The 22,253-nt window shown below is 47.2% G+C and overlaps 1 protein-coding gene and 1 non-coding gene across 7 annotated transcripts in view; one reads left to right on the top strand and one right to left on the bottom strand.

Moving 5' to 3' along the window:
* Tead1 (TEA domain transcription factor 1) overlaps positions 1 to 22,253 on the top strand; it is a 233,224-nt gene that overhangs the window by 187,914 nt on the left and 23,057 nt on the right. For all 6 annotated transcript variants that reach the window (XM_075971923.1, XM_075971922.1, XM_075971917.1 and 3 more), the window contains 2 exons: positions 215 to 339; positions 14,813 to 14,986. In XM_075971923.1, coding sequence (XP_075828038.1) covers positions 215 to 339; positions 14,813 to 14,986 — 299 coding nt within the window. The remainder of the gene's footprint in view (positions 1 to 214; positions 340 to 14,812; positions 14,987 to 22,253) is intronic.
* Trnad-guc (transfer RNA aspartic acid (anticodon GUC)) lies at positions 17,473 to 17,544 on the bottom strand. The gene has a single exon. It is a non-coding gene; the product is annotated as a tRNA-Asp (tRNA).

The raw sequence follows: 22,253 nt of genomic DNA on the forward strand, positions 1-22,253 counted from the left end.
ATTAAGCATTATCAACCATCACAGTGTTGTCCTCCTGCCACGGTCCCTTAGCCTTAGCTGAAGCTGTCTTCATGATGAGCCTCATGCAGTCTGCTTAGCTGTCACACTGCCTGGGTGCCTCTAGTTGAGGGAGTCGTCCTTCCCTTCTAGGCCCAACTGAGGTCTAGGACGAGGTACACGTGGACTTGTATAAAGGTGACCATTGTTATTTCAGGGTTTGAGCCTGCGTCAGCCCCAGCTCCCTCTGTCCCTGCCTGGCAGGGCCGTTCCATCGGCACAACCAAGCTTCGCCTGGTGGAATTTTCAGCTTTCCTTGAACAGCAGAGAGACCCGGACTCGGTGAGTGTACCCAGAGGGATGTGGCTAGTGGGAAGTGCTTCTATGCCTGCTTGTTTCTTCACCCTGTGGTCTACCCTTTATGGATCCCTTTTCCCTTACATCTGTGTAATGTCCTGTGTAAAACCAGCCAGACAGCTGTTCCTTACTCGGGGGAAAGGAGGCTATTGGCAGATAGCTCCAGCTTCAAAGGTGGTTCACTGCTGCTTGGACTACAAGCTACAGGGAGTACCTTGGCTGGAGGTAGGCCCTCATCAGGCTATGTCTCATAAAATTTAACAACAGGTAACATTACTGAGCATTCTTGTGTGGCTGCTATGGTTTAAAGTAGTTGAACACAATTAGATAAAAGATGACAATGGATTAGTAACTTCTTCAATCATGTAGTTAATTTCTCTGGGCTAAAGATTCTTTCTAAAACACTAAAGCCTAAACAGTCAACCATCCTATTATCTAGCATTTCTAAGTTTGTGTGGTTCCCCCCCCCCAAAAAAAAAACCCCAAAACAACAAAAACATTATCTCCAGAAGTAATGTTGGTGCTCTGATAGCTACTGTGGACTGCAGTGTCTTACCGTGTTGTAAATACCAGAAACACAAGCATCTGGAGTCTGTTTGTCATTTGCTTCTTTTCCTTCCCCACCCACTCCATCTTGTAGGCATCATCCCGTGCATATGCGCGCCTCCCTTCTTCCCCAACCCCATAAGCCTGTACCCTTTGTTCACGCCCACTCCTTGGCTGAGAGTGTGAGGGTTGCATCTGTGTGTGGGTGAGCCCCAGGCAGCAATCATGAGTTAGTGTTTGGGATCCTCACCAACTCCTTTCCATGCTCTATCTCCCGACAGTGACCTCTTTGGGGACCATGCTGAAAATGCAGTTCCTGGGTTCACTGTGGGTCTTGCTATTATCCGATATCAATAGAAAAAGTCATAAGCCGGGCATGGTGGCAGACAGATCTCAGTGAGTTTGAGATCAGCCTGGTCTACATAGTAAGTTCTAGCACTGACAGGGCTTTATCGTAAGACCGTGTCTGAGACACAGAGGGAGGGAGGGAAGCAGGCAGGCAGATAGATGATAGGCAGACAGACAGGCGAGCACACAGTTTGTCCTACATGAATACTATGCTGAGCAGCATCAGAGGTGACCCTCTGAGCTTCTGCTTGGCTGGGGTGGAGGTGCCCAAGGAGGAGGTAGTACACCAGATGTTATCAAAGTTCCAAGAGTTCACGTGGGACCCTCTGACATACCTGCCCCCCTGAGGACTGACAGGGAATAGGGCTGCTGCAGTTAGGAGACAGTGAAGTAAAGTGGGTAGCAGAAACTGAAGAAGCACTTGGCTAGAGCAAGGCTGCAGCTGCACGGTCTGCTCTGCTCTGGTGGCTGGAGGCTGTCTGGACTCGTCCACACAGGTGGGGGCATTGTGATGACAGCAGATTGGAGGCCGGCCTGACCATCTCCCTTCCGCATCTTGTGTTAGTTCCTGAGGACTTTGCCATTGATTCTATCCCCATAGCGCCCCTGTAGACAGGTTCTGTTTTCCTCGCTTTGCAGAGGAGGAAACTGAGGCCAGGTGACTTAAGTTATATAGTTAGCAAGCAGGAGGACCAGTCTGCATCCTCTCCTGAGGTGTTCTCACTGCTGTAAATCGCTCCATTAACGACGGCCCCCCACTGCCTGTACGGTCCTGACTAGGTCTCTCCCTCTGTATCCTATCGCTCGTGTTTGAAATTGCCTAATCAAAAACACATCAGATTTCTTGATCGTGGTCCCTCAGTGTGGGTGGAACATCCCCAAAGCTGCAGATGCCCAATCCCTTATAGCCTACACACACCCTCCTCTGTACTTTAAATCATGGATTTGTTTGAGGGGGAGGGGTCGTATTTTGAGACAAGGTTTCTTTGTGTCATGCGTTTCTTGTTTTAAATAGTTTCATACTGCACTGTTCGGGGAATGTAGATGACACCATCCCATAGACTGAGGTCCCAAACTAAATAAAAAATAAGTACTCTAAGGGCCAATTAAATAGAGTATGTCAGAGGCTTCTGAGCACCAGTATAGAGTCTTTCCTCACAGGTGAAAGCTGCTTGATCTTCATGCACTGCTCCTGCAGAGAACCCACCCTCCTTCAACTCCAGCTTCCAGAGATCCGATGCCCTTCCTGGCCTCCAAGGCCTCGCATGCGCATTCAAAGGCACATGCATACAGAAACATAATGAAAACTAAAATCTTTTTAAAAAGTAAGGTTACTTGATCTGTAGTTTAAAAACGTCTAGTTTCAGCTGGGCGGTGATGGTGCACGCCTTTAATCCCAGCACTCGGGAGGCAGAGCCAGGTGGATCTCAGTGAGTTTGAGTCCAGCCTGGTCTACAGAGTGAGTTCCAGTACAGCCAGGACTGTTACATAGAGAAACCGTGTCTCAAAAAACCAAAACAAAGACAAAACAAAACAAAACAAAAAAAAGGTTGTGTAGTTTCAAGGTTAGATATGTAGCTCAGTGGGTGAGGGTTGTTTAGTATGAATGTTCTAGACCCTGGGTTCTGCCCAATAGCATCTCAACAGTAAGAGCGTTAATAGTTTTAGGCAATGAAAATACTTTCTAATGTATCTTGATGTTGATGTTTCTGACTTGGGGTTTGACATTTATATCAGATTCGCCAAATAAAATCTTAACGCTATTATATAATAATGTTGTTATCTAGTGTGCCTCACATTATTTTTTAGAACACTCATTCTGCAGTTAAATGTACACAGATGAGTGTATGGGGGCCGGCTCAGTTGGTAGAGTGCTTGCCTAGCGTGCATGGAGCCTGGGTTATTGCCAGCACCACATAACTTGAACATGGTGGCCCATGCCTATAATCCCAGCATTTGGGAGGTAGACACAGAAGGATCAGGGTTTACACTCATGCTTGAATTGATAATCAGTTACAGGCCAGCCTGGGCTACATGTGTAGCAGGCTGATACTGTACATCTTCTCTTTTAGTGGAAACATGAGGGCCAAGTGTAGTCTCTGTGCTGGCAGAGAAAAGTGGTAATTGGGTCCTTGAAGTGAAAGGGAATTAACCAAGTTATTTAAAGCATCTAACAGAGTCTGAAGCACCAGCTTTGCAGTGACCTCACCTACCATACACTAGGCAAACGCCCCATGTGTTCCCTGACAGGCCTGAGTGCTGCTTCAAAATCAAGATTAGGCTGAAAAATTCAAAACATGTGCATGATTTCTTTGGCTCTTGAGACTCTCTGTGACTTCTGAGACATTAATTACATTGTATTTTTTTTCTGTGATAGAGAAGTTATGGTCATTTAAAATACTCAGCTGGTATGTTTAAAGACATTTGGAAATACTTAAAATTTAACACGAAAACATTAGTCACTTTAATTTGATAAGGAAATTAGCAAAGTGGCCAATAACTCTAAGACCTTAACCAAATTAAATGTTGCAGTTGGAGTGTCTAGCTCTTTGCCCCGTCTCTGCTTGCCCTGTATTTCTTCTGTATCTTTGCAGCAATGTAGGTTCATTCAAATCGTGAGGTGGTGAAATATCCCAAGGAGGGGCTGGGGAGATGGCTCAGAGCTGAAGACCACTTTCTGCTCTTGCAGAAGACGAGTTCAGTTCACAGCATCCACATCAAGCGGCTCACCAGGGTCTTCAGGCACCTGCGTGCATGCGTACGTCCCTACACACAGACACACATGCATACGTGTAATTGAAATGAAGTAAATCTTAGAGAATAGTCTTAGTAGAGGAGAGGGAGTGAGAGCGAAAAAAGAGCCAGACACGGTGCTGGGGAGTTCGCTTACTCTGAAGCTCGGAGCTAAAGTCCCTCTACGTCTTCCTGAGGAAGAGGCTGAAGGGGATCGTTACCTCCTAGGCCGCTCTGAACCCTGGTCTTCTGTGTCTTGAGTTCTTAGCCTGTCTCCCTGGTGCGGGGCTGCCTTTCTTGAAACCCCACTGGCTCGCCACACGACGCTGTTGTCATCACTAAGGACTTCTCAGCTTTGCGACTGCCATGTGGACAGTGTTAATTCCAGCAGCAGTTATGGCCAGTACCTCTTAAACCTTTCCCATGTACCCACACTATATGTTAGCTTATTTAATCCTTATGAAATAGTGTGCCTAATGTTTGACTGCCAACTGATACTCAAGATGGGATTCTTATCCAGGTCAGCTGACTCCGAGCCCTGAGATTGTGACCAAAAGGCTGTCTGGTGCATTTATGTCTGAGTAATAGCTTGTGTTCATGGCCTAAGCTGTGAGGAACTAATGGAAGGATAATAGATGGCCTCACGCCCCCTGCTGGCCCCATGTCCTGTGTGCAGCAGATGGCAGCACTTCCCCAAGTTGGTTGTTTATGTTGGTAGGAAACCAGCAAGGCAGTCCCTCTGTTACCTTTGGCTCCGCTAGAAGCGAAGAGAAAAACAGCAGAGGGTGAAGGAGAGGAGGAAGAACCTAAATAACAAAGACTGTTTCAGAAGTGGTTGGGAGTGCTTGAAAAGTGTGCTTCCTACGTGGTTTCAGTGTTGGGCATCGAGTGTGAAGCACAAGTTCCTCCGTGGATGGGGGCCATCTAGGGCTAGTCCTGGAATCGGGGCCCAGTGTGCAGAGGGGAATGCAGGCAGCTGCTTCCTTGTATACACAAAAGCTTCTAGTAGGAAATGTGTGTGTCTGAGAAAGCCTGGATGGTTCCCCACCCCCAACCCACTCCTGGAACCAGGAAGCTTCCTTCAGTGGTGCCTTGCCCTGCCCCTCTACTCGCCTACAGCACAGCCCTCCTTGCCACTCTTCCCAGGTGCCAGGTTCATGCTTCATGACCACTGTGGTCTGATTGCCAGCGTGAGCAGGAGCTGGGCGCAGAATAGAGTGTACAGGGTTGCTTAGAGAAGGGGATGCTGGGAGAGTAGATGACACATGGTCCAGCTCCGGCACCGGAGCATGCCTGACCGGCAAGACCCCCCTAAGCTTGCCTTTCTGTGCGCCTCCAAAGTGTGAGCTCTGGGGACAAGGCTAGTGTGGAACTGGATAGCCTTCCTGGGGTCTTCTTTTCCAGCTCAGCCGTCTGTGATGACAGCGAAGTAAAGAACGTCCTCACCTGGTCTCTTCTGCCTCACTTTCATGACACCTGTAACTCATACAAGGAATCTTATCTCTATAAGATTCCTTGGCTTCTTGGTGTGTGACCCTCTGTTTCCAGGTTTTGTTGTGAGCCTAGTAAGGTCTCTGAGTAGCTGACTCTGTTACTTGCATTTTGATGCTGTATTTAGGCAAATCTGACATTGCCAAAGTGACTTTTGATCCGGTCTTGAAGTACTATAATGAGAAGTAGGGCCAGATGGTGGGTGGTGAGAGCAGAGCCTTGGTGAGTAGCAGCCACAAGAGGCAGAGGGTACCCGGGAGGGCCGAGCACGCTGATGGTATGTAGAAGAGCCACGGGGCCAGGGAGGAAGCTCTTACAGGAAGCTCTTGCCATCCTTAAGCTAAACAAGGCCTTGACATTGGTGCTGGGATCCAGAGTTTATGTAGCATTGGAAGCAGTTCACAGATAGATGGAAGGCTTGGCTATTTGAACTTTGAATCAAAAGCCAGTGGCTTGAGGCATTTTAGGGAAATTCCAAGCAATAAATCACTAATATGTAGTGCTGGCTGAACAAGTGCCCTGCCCCCCACACTGACTTTCAGAGAGAGAATGACGTTAACCTCACAGCGGGGGAGAGAGAGGATCAGGATGGACAGTTAGTTAGTTTATAGCTCAGTATGGAGGATGAGAGCAAAGTCCAGACAATTGTGTTCTGCTAGATGGAAATTGCTGAAGGTGGCCTAGGCCAGGGATGGACAGTGCCTGACTTCTTTCTGCTCCTTATCTCTCAGTGGCTGGAAGCATCTGGACCGTGGGACCCTGGCCTGTGGTATGAGTCAACAGCCTCCTTGCCTGAGGGAACCCAAGTTCTCTGCTCCAGCTCTCATTGATGTCCCACTGATGTCCCCTCAGATAACCTGATTCCTTCCAGTAAAGTGGTTGGGCCAACCTAGGCCTGAAGATGATTTAATTTTCTTATCTTTATAGCTTCTTGCAAAGACTTAAATGCCCAGATCCAGTAAAATTCCTTTGTCAGACCACAGTTTTGACGCTAGTGGGTTCAGGGAAATGTCATCAGAACAAGTCAGAAGAAACTAGCGTGTGTGAGAGATGTGGGCTTGGGCTGGAAATGAGTGGTGTTGAGAGTCGGTTCTAAGCTGCCTTCGCCTCTGTCCTGGGTGGCTGCAGCAGGGTAGTGTGTCAACTGTGAAGCCTCCGGGTTGGGTAGGGGCTGCTAAGCCAGTCCTGTGTCCGTGTTGTGGCTGACCAGGCAGACTGTACAGCAGCTCTCTTTCACTTGACCTTCACATTCACCCCGGAAATGACCCAGCCTGCTGTATCCTCGTGTTCAGATGACAAAGCCCAGAAAGGCTAATTAAGTCACACAGCTCAGGTGCCTCAGGTCACACAGCTCTCCAAAGGCAGATTCCTATCTCTGCATCCTTAACATCCTTAGACTACATGGTCTCAAAGTACATTTGACCTTCCAGGGCTCAGAGGGGTGCTGTACCTTGTTTCGATGGTTGGCTGGACTCACGTGGGCGGCTCCTAGGTTTTCCTCTGTGGTCCCAGGAGGACCTAAGGTGAGATGGTATCCAAGGCTCTGCATGTTGCAGTCCCTCAGCTTTCTCTGAGTGGTGCTAAGTTGCCCCACACCCAGCTCAAGGCTGCAGCCCGTCTGCTGGGTGGTTTATATTCTCTGAGCTGGTCTGGGAACTCACCCTCTTTCTTCATTAGCCTTTGGGGAAGAGGCAATTGAAAGCATCTGGAAATGCAGGTTTTATAGACATTTCACAGAGGCTCAGCCAGTCTCCGTCTGCTTTCCTTGGCGGCTCAGCGTACCTCCCGCTTGCCTTCCCAGTGGCCGCATTGCGCTCAGCCATTGTGTCCTTTCTGCTGCACTGGGTGGAATTAGGAAGGGGAAGGAGGCATCCTGGTAGGAAGTAAAGGGATATAGCACCCTGCTTGCTTAAGCTCAGGAGGACTCCTGGTTCAGGGTGACCTTCTCCCTGGCAGTTGCAGAGGCCCGTGCAACCCCCCAGCCTCTCCTGGCTGAATCTGCAAGTCACTTTCTTGACCTGACTCCACACCCATCCCCTGTGCCTGCCATTAAAGGCTGCCCAGGTCATGCGAGGGTTCCGGACAGACAGTCCAAGCTAGAGTGTGTCAAGAAGCAAATGCAGGTGATTTGTCCTCATTCGAATTCAGCTTGGACACCAGTGTCCTTCGACATGAGTGATTTGTCTCGATTTCTTTAGATTCCTAAGTGGATTATAATTTTTCTCTTGGTATATTATTTGACAGCAGTCATTTTTCAAGGTTTTACTAAGTTCTTCAAATACTTGGAATTTTTGGGAGAAGTTTAGGAGAAGATCGCCATCTTCAGGTTGCATGGCGCAGTGCAACTTTCAGGCCTATTTTAGGGTACAGATTTTCTTTTCTTCTCCCTCTTTCCCTCTTTTCCTCCCTTCTTCCTTCACTGCCTTTTCAAAACGGAAACAGCTACATCAGAAATCTCTAAGTGAGGTAGAATATCAGTCCTACTGGGGAAAGGAAAGAGGTTGGAGTGGGAAGGAAAGAAAACAGTGATACCCCAGTAGCCATTGGGAGAGTTTCTGTTCCTCGTTGTCATGGATCGGGTACATCCCCAGCTATCTCATTGCCATTTTAGAGGACAGACCTTTTGTGCTTCCTCAAAGGGAGCCTCTGGTTCTGGCATCTGCTAGCATGAGGGAAATTCAGAGACTAGGTTGCAAACCTCTTCTCACTCCAGTAGTGATGGTAACTTTGGGATAGTGGGACTCACCCTGATGAGCCTGGAACTTCCGTCCCTCCCACCATCCATTTCTGTTTTAAATCAGTCTTTCCATGTTGTTGCTGTCTGAGGGATCGCACTACTTCAGATTATCCCAGCCCATGCAGAGAAATGTCACAGTTACAGAGTGAGCGGTATTTGTGACAGTTTCTCTGTGCTCACTTGATACTGTAGTTTTCATAATTCTCTCCTTAATCCTCCTGCACTCATGTGTGCAGAATGGAGGCACCTGGGATAGAGGGGCTGAAGGCCACAGCCCAGAAGGTTCCAGGAAGTGGGTGGAATCAGACCCAGGTCTCCTCACTCCTCTGTGGTTTCCATTAGCAGCAAAGGACAAAAGGAGCTAGGGACCCAGAAGGCAGAACCTTGCTACAGGAGGAAGGCCCCTCGTTAGCCCTCCCCCACCCCATGTTCTGTGAATCCCAAGGATTGTTATTCACCCTTTCAGGTTCTTAGTGACTGTGGTGAAGGGCAGACTAAGACCACAGCAGTAGAAAGACTGAGAGATTCCTCAAGTCTCAAGTGGATTTGCCTTCCCTGGGGTCCCACATGCACACCATCACCCTGATTTCTGTACAACTGTTTTGAGCCACAGAGGAACTTTACAGTCTGACCCAAGCTTCTTTGAGGCCCAGGGAGCTTGTAGTCAATATCAGATAAACATCCTGAAAAGCCATACTTCTTGTTTCCTTTTATGGTTTTTTTCTTCCTCTTGTCCCCCCCCCCCCCCCACTGTTCCATGGTAGTCATTCTTGGGCTGTTTATTTAAGCTAAGGCAAATTGAACCACATGGTCCATACGGAAAACAGCCATATGCCACCTGTGCCTCCTCCCCTCCTGGTCCTCTTATTAGCGATAGCGCTGCATAGCCCTTGTAACCTCTTCTTTGGTTCTTTACGTGTGTGTGCACGCGCATGTGTGTACACACGTGAATGTACATGCCATGGCATGCAACTTGGGAGTCGGTTCTCTTCTTCCACTGCTGATGGAACTCAGCTCTTCCCACTTTTGAGGGGCCCTCGTTCATAATTTTTGGAAAATACCTACTGACTTCTTACTATGGGAGAGCAGGATTTAGCTCTCTCTATTAGCATATGTTAAATATAAAATACCTGCTTCTCTTCTGCTTTTAACCCCTCAAGTGTACTTTACCAGAATTTCTGGTTTAATTCTCATTTTACTTACATAACAAATCAGTTTTATTTTTTATACAGCAATGTGACCTGTTAGCTCTATTGCCTTTCTTAGAGATGTGTCCCAAGAGTGTGTGATTGCCTCTGTTTGTCATCTATCCAATTTTTCTATATCAACACAGACACATCTCTTCTGGGGGTTCCACATGCACACAGGTACCCCATTTCTAGTATAATTCTAGAACTTTCTCTAGATGTTCTGATAGAGAAATCTCTCAGGCCCATTTTCCTTGCTACCACCCCTCCAGGAGCCCAAAGCCCATGTCCTGCTTGACCCAGTTACTGACCGGGTTCCTCTGAGAAGGACCCTTGCTCATTTATTCTGAGAAATGTATCCTGTAGTTACTAAAAAAACGTCAGGATAGGTCAGTGTTCTGAAGCCTCCTGTGTCTGAAAATGAACTCTACTCTCATAAACGGGTAACTGGTGTGTTTATTTTTATTTTATGTGTTTTAAGTGTTTTTGCATGTGGGCATGGTAAATGTGGAAGTCAGAAGAGCCCTCAGAGGCCAGATCCCAGGAACTGGAGTTATGGATGAAGGCCATGTAGGTGCTGGGAACTGAACCTTCCAAGAACAAATGCTGAGCCATCTCTTCAGTCCCCATAGTCACTGTATGAAAAGCACAGTTTAAGTGTGATGTGCAGGAGAGGCGGAGATGATTGTCTTCCATGTCCTCATGATTATCAGTGTGTGCAAGGGTGCTTGCTAGGGGGGTAACATGATTCTGGGCACAGAACCAGAATCTCATAAGCTGCCTCCCCAGTCTGCACAGTCTTTGAAGAAAAACAGCTTGTAGTGTTTGCTTATGAGTTTATTGTTCCTTGCTCAGTGTCTGGTAGACAGCGGTAGGCAGTGGGCGTGTCCACTGGGTACCGTGTCTGTTGTTGCCCTTGGTATACGCGTGACTGTTTATAGCTATTAAGTACCTAGGAAGCTTTGTTTCTTAAAATGTTTGTTTGCTTTAATTTTTTATGTTTATGGTTTTTGTGTGGCATGTGCCATAGCATGCATTTAGTGGTCAGAGGACAGCTTTGTGGAGTCCTCTCCTTATCCTTCACATTTTCCACCTTCCTCCTCCTCTCTTTCCAGTGGTTTAACCACGAGTGCCTTCACCCACAGAGCCATCTCCCTGGACCTGGTTTTTGTTGTTTACAAATTATTATTTTCAACAGGTTGGGTTTTGAAGAATTATGGTCCTGGCCTTTGTCACAGGTCGTTTCTTGACAGCTACTTCCTTTTGAAAGTGTTTTCCTACGCTGGTTTGTACGTGTGTCCATCCATTCCCTTAGGGAGGAGTTACAGCCTCAACCCAGTGGTCTTCAGAGTTTCGATTTTGTTTATACATCAGGTTGCTTTGTTCCTTTTGCCCTTTGGGTTTGCAGCCAGGGCTCCTGAACTGTCCAGGCTGAGTTGCAGGGAAAGTGAGGTCTATTTGTTTCCTGCTGTGGTCTCCAGGACACCTTCCCCAGCCTTTGTATTCTTAGAAGCAGAGTCACTCCTTGGCGGCACTGGAGCCCACAGACACCACTGGCCAGGCTTTGGTTCCACATCCCTGGCCTTGGAGAGACAGTGCCAGCTTCTCTGTCCTTTCAGCCCTTCAGGCACAGAGGTCATATCCTCAAAATAGAAACCTTTGTAGACTCGGTCTACTGCGCTTGTGGCTTGGTCTAATTTAATTTCACAGATTTGGGGACTGCTGTTCAGCTTTTCTTCTCAGCTTTCAGGAACAGTTGAGTGCACATTTGGGAGGGCATAGGTGGTTCTTCAGGAACATAGTGCTGATCTCTGTGCCACCCAAAGCCTGGCTCTCACATGGCCAAGCTTTATTCTTGACTCCAGGCCTATTCCCGAATGTGTAACTTCAGACAACAATGTGTAACTCTGAGCTCCTGGTTCCTCCTCTGTACAGAGAAGAGTCCACTACAGCAGGGATGACCTGAGTTATCCTTATGAAAAGCATGACTCACGACAGCCTGGGGACACCAGACCGGGTCTTCCCTTCCACACAGGCCGGAGGTTCAGTTCAGTTCCCTGAGCAGCAGGCTCTGAGGACCATTAAACCTGCCACGCACCCTCTTCTGCTTGCTCCTAGCTCCTGAGTGATGGATATTTTTTCCCACCCAGGATGGAGTGATTATCCATAACCCAGACCATTAGTGGTCTAGTGTATTGACTGCTCTGTGTCTGGCAGTCTTTATGCCGAGCACCTTCTGCCTATAATAGTTACCTCTGGGACTCTTCTGTTGCCCAGCCTTGCACTGCCAGTGTGCATCGGAGGCTCAGCAGGTTCCTTCTTTGTGCTCAGTCGCTACATGGTTTTCAACTTGTATGACCCTGTCTTGGGGAGATGAAAACAAATGTCTCCTGACCCCAGATTAAGCATCAATGATAATTCAAAGTAAGGATTCCATTCAAGTCACCCTTGGGAACCAGTGAATTCACTGGGTTCCCTTATGGTCATGAGTGGGGGGCTTGTGTACAGTGATTTGGTTGATCCCCTCCTAAAAAAGAGCAACACCATTAAAAAAAAACTTACCTCAGTATCAATGGCAACTGCCCCGGGCTGCATAAGTGAGGTTCCCTTGCATTTAACTGTCCACATTCTGTCTACTACTCATGGGGGTCCTATCTCCCCAAGGCAATGCACAGCCAAGGCAAAGTTACTATGGAGAGCTGGGAAAGAGTCTGAACGAGATCTCTAGTGAGGATCTGATGGCCTTCCCCACTCCCTTCTCCCATGAGGAAACCACAGCAAGCTGGCTCTTGAAGGTGTCCAGGGGCAGTCACAGCTGCCCTCACGGAGATGGAGATGGCCTCTGGGGCTCAAAGTATAGGGTTCCACAGTGTGGCCGTTCCTTCTTGGCCCCTGTGAGTATGATCGAGTTCGCCCCTCTGTTCCTGACTTCTTGACAAGGAGTGGTCTGAACTCCCAACACTCGTATGCTGACCTTTCAATGTCAAGAGCAAGCAAACTTCAAGCTTCAGAGCCTGTTAGCTTTGTTGCCACTCTGCCCTAGCCTGTGGTCTACCAGTGGGGTGAAAGAGCTGGGAGCTCAGGCAGGACACCTGCATTCCATGCACTGTGTCCCCAGGGCCCTGCTGTGCAGCATTCTTTCCCATGACTCACTGCCTACAGGAGGCAGCAGAGCCGGCAGAAGTGGGGCCTCTCAGACCTCAGGCTAGAGATTCATAGTTCCTTAACCTTCACTGTACCTTACATCTTTCTGTGGCTTTTATTGTCTTGTTTTTGAGAAGATGGCCTTGGGACTGGAGAGATGGCTCAGTGGGCAAGAGCCCCTGCTACTTGTGCAGAGGATGAGTTTGGTTCCCAGCATGCACATGGTAGCTTACAGCTATCTGTAGCAGCGTCAGCTCCATGGGCCTTTGTGGACATCAGGCACATATGCGGCGTATATACATACACTCAAAGACACGTCCATACATATAAAGATTAAAATGAGAAGATAGTGCGACAGCCTTTGCACAGATGTCCCCTCCCCAAGCCACAACACAGTGGCTTTGCCTTGGTCTTTTTACAGGCCTTGGGGCATAGGCTCATTCTCTTCTTCCACAGAGACCTGCAGGCTTTCAGTTTGGGCTCGAAGCTGACAAGCATCTGGTATGGAAAAGTTTTGTAGGGTCCTGTTTTCATCTCACCTGGAATCCACTAGTCTTGGAAGCCTTGGTAAAGTTAGCACCCAGAAGTTGCCTAAGTGAGGGTTTAGCCATCCTGAAGAAGATATCTACCCAGTCATATTCTGCATGCATGGGATACTGGCACCAGATGAGACATCCATCCATGTGCTTCTCAGTGTCATGGCCAGAGTTCTTCAGTTGGATAGCAATCAGGACAGCAGCCAGCACTTCTTTGGGATATATCTTCTAGAGTTTATAGCCAGTCAGCCCAGTTGATGAAACTGAATTATCCATGACCCCAAACCACTGCCTTCTGGTAGTACTTTTAATATGCAGGTATACTGTGCACATCAGGAGTGTCATGTAAAATGGCAGCAGCTAGCTTTTGAGTGCTTGCTTTTCATTGGCTCTAGGATCTATGACAAACTTCGAAGTATGGTGTCATTTAAACCTGACAACCCTGTGAGATTCACTCCATCATTGTTGCCACTCTGGACATTAAGGAGGCAGAGTCATTTTCAGAGATAGCATACACTGACTAGGGCTTTGTCCTTGAACTAGCTGAATCTGGACTCCACATTTTTTATCAGTGGGCAAAACTGTAAGAGTGTTTGCCAAGCCTTCAACAATTTGAATATTAAGTATAACAGTCTAACTCAGGGTAATAGGTTAGTGAGTTATTGATTTAAACCTTTTTGTGGGGGGTGGTCCGTTATGCAAAGAACTGGAGATGTAGTGTCCCTTTAATTCCTTGAGTTTTCCTAGAGCCCCTGCTCTTCTGGACCTTCCTCGGCCCTGTGACTTAATGGGAAATGCAGATCTAGATAGTAACGTCACACTCAGCTACATATTGAACCTCATCGAGGAACTTTAAAAGTGACCCATGCCTGGCCTCAATTTTCAGAGGTTCCAATTTAGTAAGAGTGGGGAACAGGCATTAGTGATGTTTTAATAATTGTTGGGGGTCAGGACACACACCTTTGTGTTCCATGTACAAAGTCTTAAGCCAGGTATGGTGACAGTACATTTTATCCCAGTCCTTAGGAGGCAGAGGCAGGTGGATCTATGTGTGTTCAGCCTGATCTGCACGAGACCCTATCTCCAAAACAACAAACCAAATAAGGTCTTATAACAAAGCAAGGGAAGAAAGAATACCCTTTGACAATAAATGACTGAATCGAATCCAAACTTTTCGTTTCTTTGTTCCCAGTTGACCTATGCTTTTTTCTTACTGTCCCTGTTTGGCCTTGGAGAGTCTTTCCTCGTGGCCCTCACTTCTCCCTCAGCTGTGTTGACCTGCCCTCCAGGCGGAAGTTTTATGTGGCTTCCAATGGTGGCTAGTGACCCAGAGGCTCAGCACTCTTGTTTCTGCCAGAAGGAAGGGAGTGCCTCTTTGGAAAGCTGGGACTGAAAGTCCATTGTGGGTGGTCCTGATAGCAGCTGTAATCATCTAAGGTTTGTGCCGCGGGTAAGGAGCTGCAGCAGGTGTGATGTCACTGTCAGGCGAGCCAGGTGAAACTTGGTTTGGTGGTTGATGTTGCTGTGGTGTCTTAGTGTACCCGGGAAGCCCTCCTGAGGCCTTTCGGAAGCTACGCAGCCTCGCCCGGTAGTGACAGTGGTTGTTTTCCTCTGAGCTCTAAAGTATCTTTCCAGAAGTAACATTTCAAGATTCCCACCCATTCTCCAGTTCACGCAGGTGAGTCCTATCCTCTGAAAGCATTTGTAATGGGAATGTCACCGTTGGTTTCTTGCAGTACAACAAACACCTCTTCGTGCACATCGGGCATGCCAACCATTCTTACAGTGACCCATTGCTTGAATCTGTGGACATTCGTCAGATATACGACAAGTTTCCTGAAAAGAAAGGTGGCCTGAAGGAACTGTTTGGAAAAGGCCCTCAGAATGCCTTCTTCCTCGTAAAATTCTGGGTGAGTAGACAAAGTGATTTTACTGGTTCCTGTGAGCGAGCGAGCGAGCGAGGTGCAGTACAGCCAGCTGTGGTTCCACACTGACTGGGTAGGTGGCTTATTCATGGGGTGGCTCAGAGGTGGCTGGAGTCACAGTGCAAAACTTGAGACACCGCTCCCTTTCTGCTGCACTTTACTCCATTAAGCCTAGTGACCCTTGACTTTGACTGGAGCATTGAACCTGGAGTCAGGATGAGGGTAGAGTTGTGTGCCTCAAGATGTTCTAAGTGTCAGAGAAGATACACAGTATCTGCTTCATTCCTGGGCTAGGACGATGGCTCAGTCAATAAAGAGTGAGGATCTGCGTGTGATCTCCCACACCCGCGGCTAAGATCCTGCTGTGGTAGCATGCGCCTGTCATCCCAGTGCTGAGGAGGCAGAGATGGGAGAGTCACCAGACTTCACTGGCCAGCCAGAGTAGCCTGCCTAGTGAGCTTGGGCCAGCCAAAGACTTTGTTTGTCTTTGGCTCCTGAGGGACCTTTGGTCTGTATACACCAAAAAAAAAAGCAAGCAAGCATTTCTTTCTTACTTTCACAGGACATAGCCACTCGAATTGCCCTTGGTGCTTGGTCTTATGATGGGCCTTCACCTCTGAAAGATACTCTGTGTCCCTTCCCCCAGTGGCCAAGTGTGCGCCAGCGGCCTGCTGATAGAGCTCTAGGGGCTGAGTGGGGAGCACAGGAGACAAGCCAGTAGCAATGAGAGTTGGTTAGTTCCCAGTCTATAAAGAAGAAGCTTCAAGTGTTTGTGTCCTTCAATGTCCTTCTAGGCCTTCAATGACCAGTTTCCGAAGGACTTTCCTCCTGGCTTTTGTAGGTCCCTTGGACTTGTGTACCCACACCCCCCCCCACGCTCTTCTAGAAACCATTGTCTTTCCTCTTCTGCCCCCAAGTCAGCAACTTCCTCTCAGCACTGAAGCAGAGCGTTGATTCCCGCCCCCCCTGACTCCTGTTTCATTTTGTGGTTAATCAGTTCCCATGCTGGGTCATAATTATTGGGCCATGTATTCAGCTCCCCTCTGGACTCCGGCTGCCCCCAGGGGACTGCATTCACAGAGTGCCTTCCATTTATTGAGTGCCTGCTGTGTGCTAGGAGTGGGCTAAGTGCTTTACATGGATTTCATGCTGTAAGTGGAATTCGTCTCATATCCAGCTAAGAAGGCAAGCCTGGGGATGACAAAGGACAAACCGCTTCAGGCTGGGGACCTGGTACTTAAAATCAGAGCTGTCAATTTCAATACACCTCCCCGTGCCCAGGCAGCTTAACCCGCGGGCCACAGAGTTTGTCATCCTAAGACTCCCCATATTTACGACACCAAGCATATGTCCTAGGGAGGACAGCCTACCCAATGTAGAAACAAATAGGTGGGTCAGAGAAAAATGTATGTTTTAAATTCCTTGGGGGAATTTGCATATTTTATTTATTCAGCTTTTCCATCCTTCCTTGGTGACTAGGTTATACTGATTATGCCGTCAGCATTCAAACCTGGATGGATGCGGCCAGCGTTAACATTCAGAGCAGCCTGAGAACGCTGCCCAGGCCGCTTTTGCAGCTGGTCATAGAGACCTGCGTGCCGCCACTGCCCAGCTTAATTTTGATTTCTTGTTCAAGAAAAATCAGTGTAATCACCTGAATATTACAAATGTCCCACCCTTTTCGGGGGGAGGCAGAACCTCAGTTTGTAACCCAGGCTGGCCTCAAAGAGATCAAACTGTGTGTGCCCCAAAGTGCACAGCTTAAAGATGTGCACCAGCACCCTGAGGGCCCCATCTCACTACTATAAAAAGTATAGGCGTGCTTAGCCAGGCCTGGTGGTGAGGCAGAGGCTAGTGGATCTCTGAACTTGAGACTAGTCTTGTCTCCAGAGAGATAGATACATGTCAGCCAGGGTTTCTCAGAAAAAAACGTGGTTTGAAAAGCAAACAAAAGCCGGGCGATGGTGGCGCACGCCTTTAATCCCAGCACTCGGGAGGCAGAGGCAGGCGGATCTCTGTGAGTTCGAGACCAGCCTGGTCTGCAGAGCTAGTTCCAGGACAGGCTCCAAAGCCACAGAGAAACCCTGTCTCAAAAAACCAAAAAAAAACCAAAAAAAAAAAAAAAAGAAAAAAAAGAAAAGCAAACAAAAAATCACACCCCCGCCCCACAAATGATCTGCATGCATGTTTAAAGTTTAAAAGGTGTGTATTAGCATAAATATTTTGTGAGGTTACCATAAGGTAAGATAAGGACTGTCTATAGTACAGAAAATAGATAGCAAACTATGAAAGAAAAGCTGTGTTGTAAGCCTGAGAATGGTCCTCGAGTCAAGTTTGACAGACCTGTTGTCAAAGGTCGGAAATGGGTTGTTTATCCACGTTAATAAGGAAGTATAAGATGATTAGAAGAAACCACTTTTACTACTTTCAAATTAAACAGCAGCAGTGGTTTTTTTTTTTTCTTTTTTTGGTTCCCCGTCGGGGAATCGAACCCCGGTCTCCCGCGTGACAGGCGGGGATACTCACCACTATACAAACGAGGAAGCAGTGGGTTTTAGTGATGATAAGATTTCTCATAATTAACATTTTGTTTGAGTGTAAATTTACATGGAAGGTGCGTGTTTTGTTTTTTGAATTTGCTTCCAACATTGCTTCTTTTACCTGGTGGATGAGCTGCCTTCCCTGAGGGTTCTGCCTTCCCTGGGGTTATGCCTCTCCTGGTAGTGTCTCCTGATAAGGAGGCCTTGCCTGCAGATGTGTGGCTGGCGTTGTGCAGACTTAGACTGGTGCTCTTGGAGCCCAGATACGTATCTGTTCTACTCAGATTTATAGGATTAAAATTGAGCACTCCCATGAATGTGATAGGAAACGTGACTCATTCAGCACCACTGTTGGGAGCCCTTAACCTTTCCGAGGAAATTCACAGGGAACTGTTAGAACAGAGGAGAGACTGCAGTTTCAATCAGGCAGCAGTTTGGAGTCTCACTGGCTTCTGTAATGATTTGGTGAGGATGGGTTGCGCTCTTAGCATCTCCATCCTTGAATATCAGCAGGTGCGTGCCATCGACGATGCTTCAGAAGGTTTAACACTCCCTTTGAAACAGCTTTTATATTAGCAATTCATTTAGCGGATTCTCCTCTTAGTGTGAATTCGGTAAATTACAACAGAGACCCCCGTGCCCAGCCGTGCTTCCTTTTGCCTTTTTCGCAAACCAGGAAGGCTCTTAATTTGCTCATTTGATTGCTGTTGAAATTCCATTTTCAGAATGTCTGACCTGGGTTCAGTAAGCAAGACAACCTGAGGTGTTTCCTATGGAAAAAAATATCTGTGCTGCCATTTCACAGACCGACAACCAAAGCAAACGACAGAACCCAGACTCCAGTATGGACACTGCAGGCGATGGAAGCTTAAGCTCACATTGCCCAAGTGAACTGGGCTGGGCAGACTTAAGCCAGGTCTTTATGGAGGAAATTAATTTAAGGGTTTAACCAAATAAGGAATGCAGATGGAGCTGGTATCTTTGAGGGGAGTCTCAGCTTTCCACTTTCAGTCCTAATAGTGCGCGAGTATCAAGAATTCTCGTGTCAGATACTCATGGAAAGAAGCTGCATTTTCACCTTACAACCCCAGACTGTCCAGAATAGCGTTTAATGAAGCCTTATTCTTAAACTTAATTAATTAAATAATATAACATTGTGGCTGGGGGCTGGAGAGATGACTCTTCTTAGGGAGCCTGCTACTGGTACAGAGAACCAGGGTTCAGACCACAGCCCCCCAGCAGGTGGCTCACAACCATCTGTAACTCCAGCTCCAGGGATCTGACACCCCCTTCTAGGCTGTGAGGGCGCCTGGGCACATTATGTACACCCAAAATAAATCTGCATACATGTGCATATACACATATGAATAAAATCTTTTTATATTTTTGAGAAGGAGACCTTACCTGGCTAGCTGGCCTGGAATTCATTATATAGACCAGGCTGCCCCTGAACTCACAGAAATCCCCCTGACCTGCCTCCCAATTGCTGGGACTAAAGGTCAACTCAAAATACAACAAATCTTTTAAAAATTTGTATTTGTACAGATATGTATCTTATTGCCAAGAATAAAAATTTTCAATGTACATTTAATATTTTGTTCTTTCCAAATCATTTTAAATGGTTATATTCTAGGAGCTAATATATGTATATATTATATATATACATATATTAGTATATATATGTGTGTGTGTGTATATATATATATATTACCTGTATTCTAAATAATACTTTTCTCTGTAATGTTCTTGGAATTACATGCACTATGAGTAACGTGTGTTTGTGCTCATTTAATTTACATGTTTACCTTTTTTGAGCTTCGACTTTTGAGACAGACTCTTGCCTTGTAGCCTTAGCTGCCCTAGAACTCACTATGTAGATCAGGTTGGCCTTAAACTCATAACGATCTACCTACCTTCTTCTGTCTTCCAAGTGTTGGGATTAAAGGTGTGCACCACCATGCCTGAATAATCACTTTTTTAAGGAATTAAGAAGCAAGGTTAGACATTGGAGAGGTGGCTCAGAGGTTAACAGCACTTGCTGCTCTTCCAGAAGTCCTAAGTTTAATTCCCAGCAACCACATGGTGGCTCACAACCATCTATAAGATCAGGAGTCTTCTTCTGGTGGGCAAGGATACATGCAGGCAGAACACTGTATTAGATAGATAGATAATCTTAAAAAAAAAAGTAACAAGGTTAATTTACTAGCCATACAGATGTGAGAGAATTTTATGAACCAGGGAAAAGGTGAGCAAGTTATCTCGCATGGGGGCACCCTCTAGAATCCACCCAGAATCTCCTCATTTTGGAGTTGCCTTGACCACATTGGGAGAATCCCGCTGCCAGTTGGCTGGCCAGTCCTCAACAGCTTTCTCTCCTGGGTCTTTGGACTTACTGTTGTTAGCAAAACGGGGGACAGGGTACAGCCTCGTGTGGCTATTTAAACATTGTTGCTGTCTGAGGAGAGCTGGGGGTGGGAAGTAGCACCGCCCTTCTCACACTTGTTTTGATTTTTGAAGTTGTTTGTAGTTGCAGGGCATCCTGTTAACTAAGCAGACTGTACTACTGAGCTGCCTGCACTCCAGCCCCAGGCACTAGCTGCTTAAAACTGAGCTTAGACCCTTAGCCATAGAGGAACCCTCTGATTGGTTGTGTGTTGACATAAATCCAGTGTCAACTCTGCCCCCTTCACATTTCAAAGTAGGCTGTAGACAGGGCTTGGGAGTTAAAAGCATACACTGCTTTTCCTCACCCACCTGTAGCTCCAGCTCCTGTGGTTCAAACACCCCTGGCTCCCCCAGGACACACAGGCACACAAATACATAATTGAAAAAAAGAATACAAATTAAAATCTTTTGAAAGTAATGCAAGTTAGTTACAAGTGGTCCAAGCAGAATACAGTTTAAAATATGAGGGAGCCTTGGCCCAGTTACCTGTCAGCCAAGTCTGTGAGCATTGAGCATGGCTACAGTGTTTCTACTCAACAGGTATCCTCACCCCACAGCTCCACCCCTGGCCCCACCCCACCCCAGAGGTTTAGAAGGTTTCCTTACGTAAGTCAGAATTTGAGGATAAGCCTTATTTTTTGTTCTTTTTAGTAAAGATGACTGGTTAGCATTAGTAGAATTACTGGATTTGTAACTAACCTGTTACAAATTTTAACCATTAAATTTTAGTGCAAGTGTCTGAGATCGTTGGGACATTCGCGGACCAAAGTACCGGGTGATGTTTATTTGCCATGCAGATATTACTGAGTGGCTCGTAGCTTCTTTACATATAATTGTTATTTCACTGTGTGTGATTGGTTGCCTGGTGGTTGTTGTTTATTTTAAAAAGACATTTCATATATGGAAACTCCAATCCAGAAAACAGTCCCATTTCCTGGGAAAGCAGCAGCCTTCACACACCTGATGAACAGGGTCAGGCTCCGCCAGGCGCCCAGACTCATTGCCTGACTCTGTTAGAAGGCACTAGCCTGAGACCCTGAGTCTAACACAGTCCCAGTCTGTAGTCTACCGTGGTTTTTACCTGGTGTGTGGGTGATATTAATTGCATTTTTGTAAATGAATGCTGGTATTGGTGGGAAATTTGCAATGCAAACACACAGCCTTTTCAAACCAGGCATATTGTAATTAGAGCAAGCTTTTAAGAGTCTTTGAAGTACTAAATGTTTATGAAATTCAAATAGGGGTGTGTAATCTGCACAATAAAGGAGCCCTGGTGGTGTTTTTAAAAATCGCCTATTTTGTGGATGTAAATATATGGCATAATTAGTGGAAAGTAACTTGAAGGGCTGGGCCGGCCCAGTTTATTCCTGTTATTCTTATTTAAAACAGCTGTGGCCAGAGAGCTGCCTCTGTTTCAGTTGCACTGGGCAGGGGCACAATGGCTCCAGTGAATGGAAGCACTCAGGGACCCACTTCCCTGCAGGCAGCTCCTTCCTTGTCCCCAGAGGCAGCCTGTCTAACTGGAGAGGTGTTCAGCTTCGCTCCAGCCTCTCCTGCCCAGACCCCGATGGCTTCGCATGCAAATGAAGCAGGCTGGGAGGACTCTGGGCTACCAGTTTTCTCTAGACCCACCTTTTCACCCCCCAGATAGGCTCAGTCTCTTAGGGCCCCTTTGCCTTGTACAGAGCAATTGTCCTTTGGCGCCTGTGGGAGCAGCTGGGAAGCCCGCAAGGCGTGCACTGCCTGGCCCTGCCTCACCATGTGGCAGGCCTGGATGGCCGCCTGCAGCAGACAGGGCCCAGCTCCCAGTGCCGCCTGCCAGGCAGCCAGATGCTGCCATTGGGAAGAAATTGCTTCACAATTTGAAATCTTGGTCCTTTGATCATGGCTCAGAGAGGATGCAGAGGAGAGATTCAAAGCGGTAGTTTGAAAACTGCCCATCCATCAGTGCCTATTACCCTGACTCTTGCAGGGACGGTCCGAGGTGGTTTTCATTTGTGTGAGCTCATAATTCCTCCCCATCCCTTCTGCACACTCAAGAATGATGGGAGATAAGTAGGAAGGAAGTGCCTATAGCTCGCCCCTGTCCCTTTATGGCCCTACCTTAGGGGTTCTCTCCTACCCATGGTCCAGCAAGCTCTGCCTTGTTAAAACTGTGGCACAGCCAAACGACCTTGTTGTGTAGACTTCCAGTTCTCAGTCTTCATTGGCAACATGGGGCTTTATCTCCATCGTGCTAAAAATAAAATGCTGAGGTTCCCCCCGTG

This window comes from Microtus pennsylvanicus, chromosome 5, assembly GCF_037038515.1.
Source record: "Microtus pennsylvanicus isolate mMicPen1 chromosome 5, mMicPen1.hap1, whole genome shotgun sequence".
Taxonomy (NCBI): Eukaryota; Metazoa; Chordata; class Mammalia; order Rodentia; family Cricetidae; genus Microtus; species Microtus pennsylvanicus.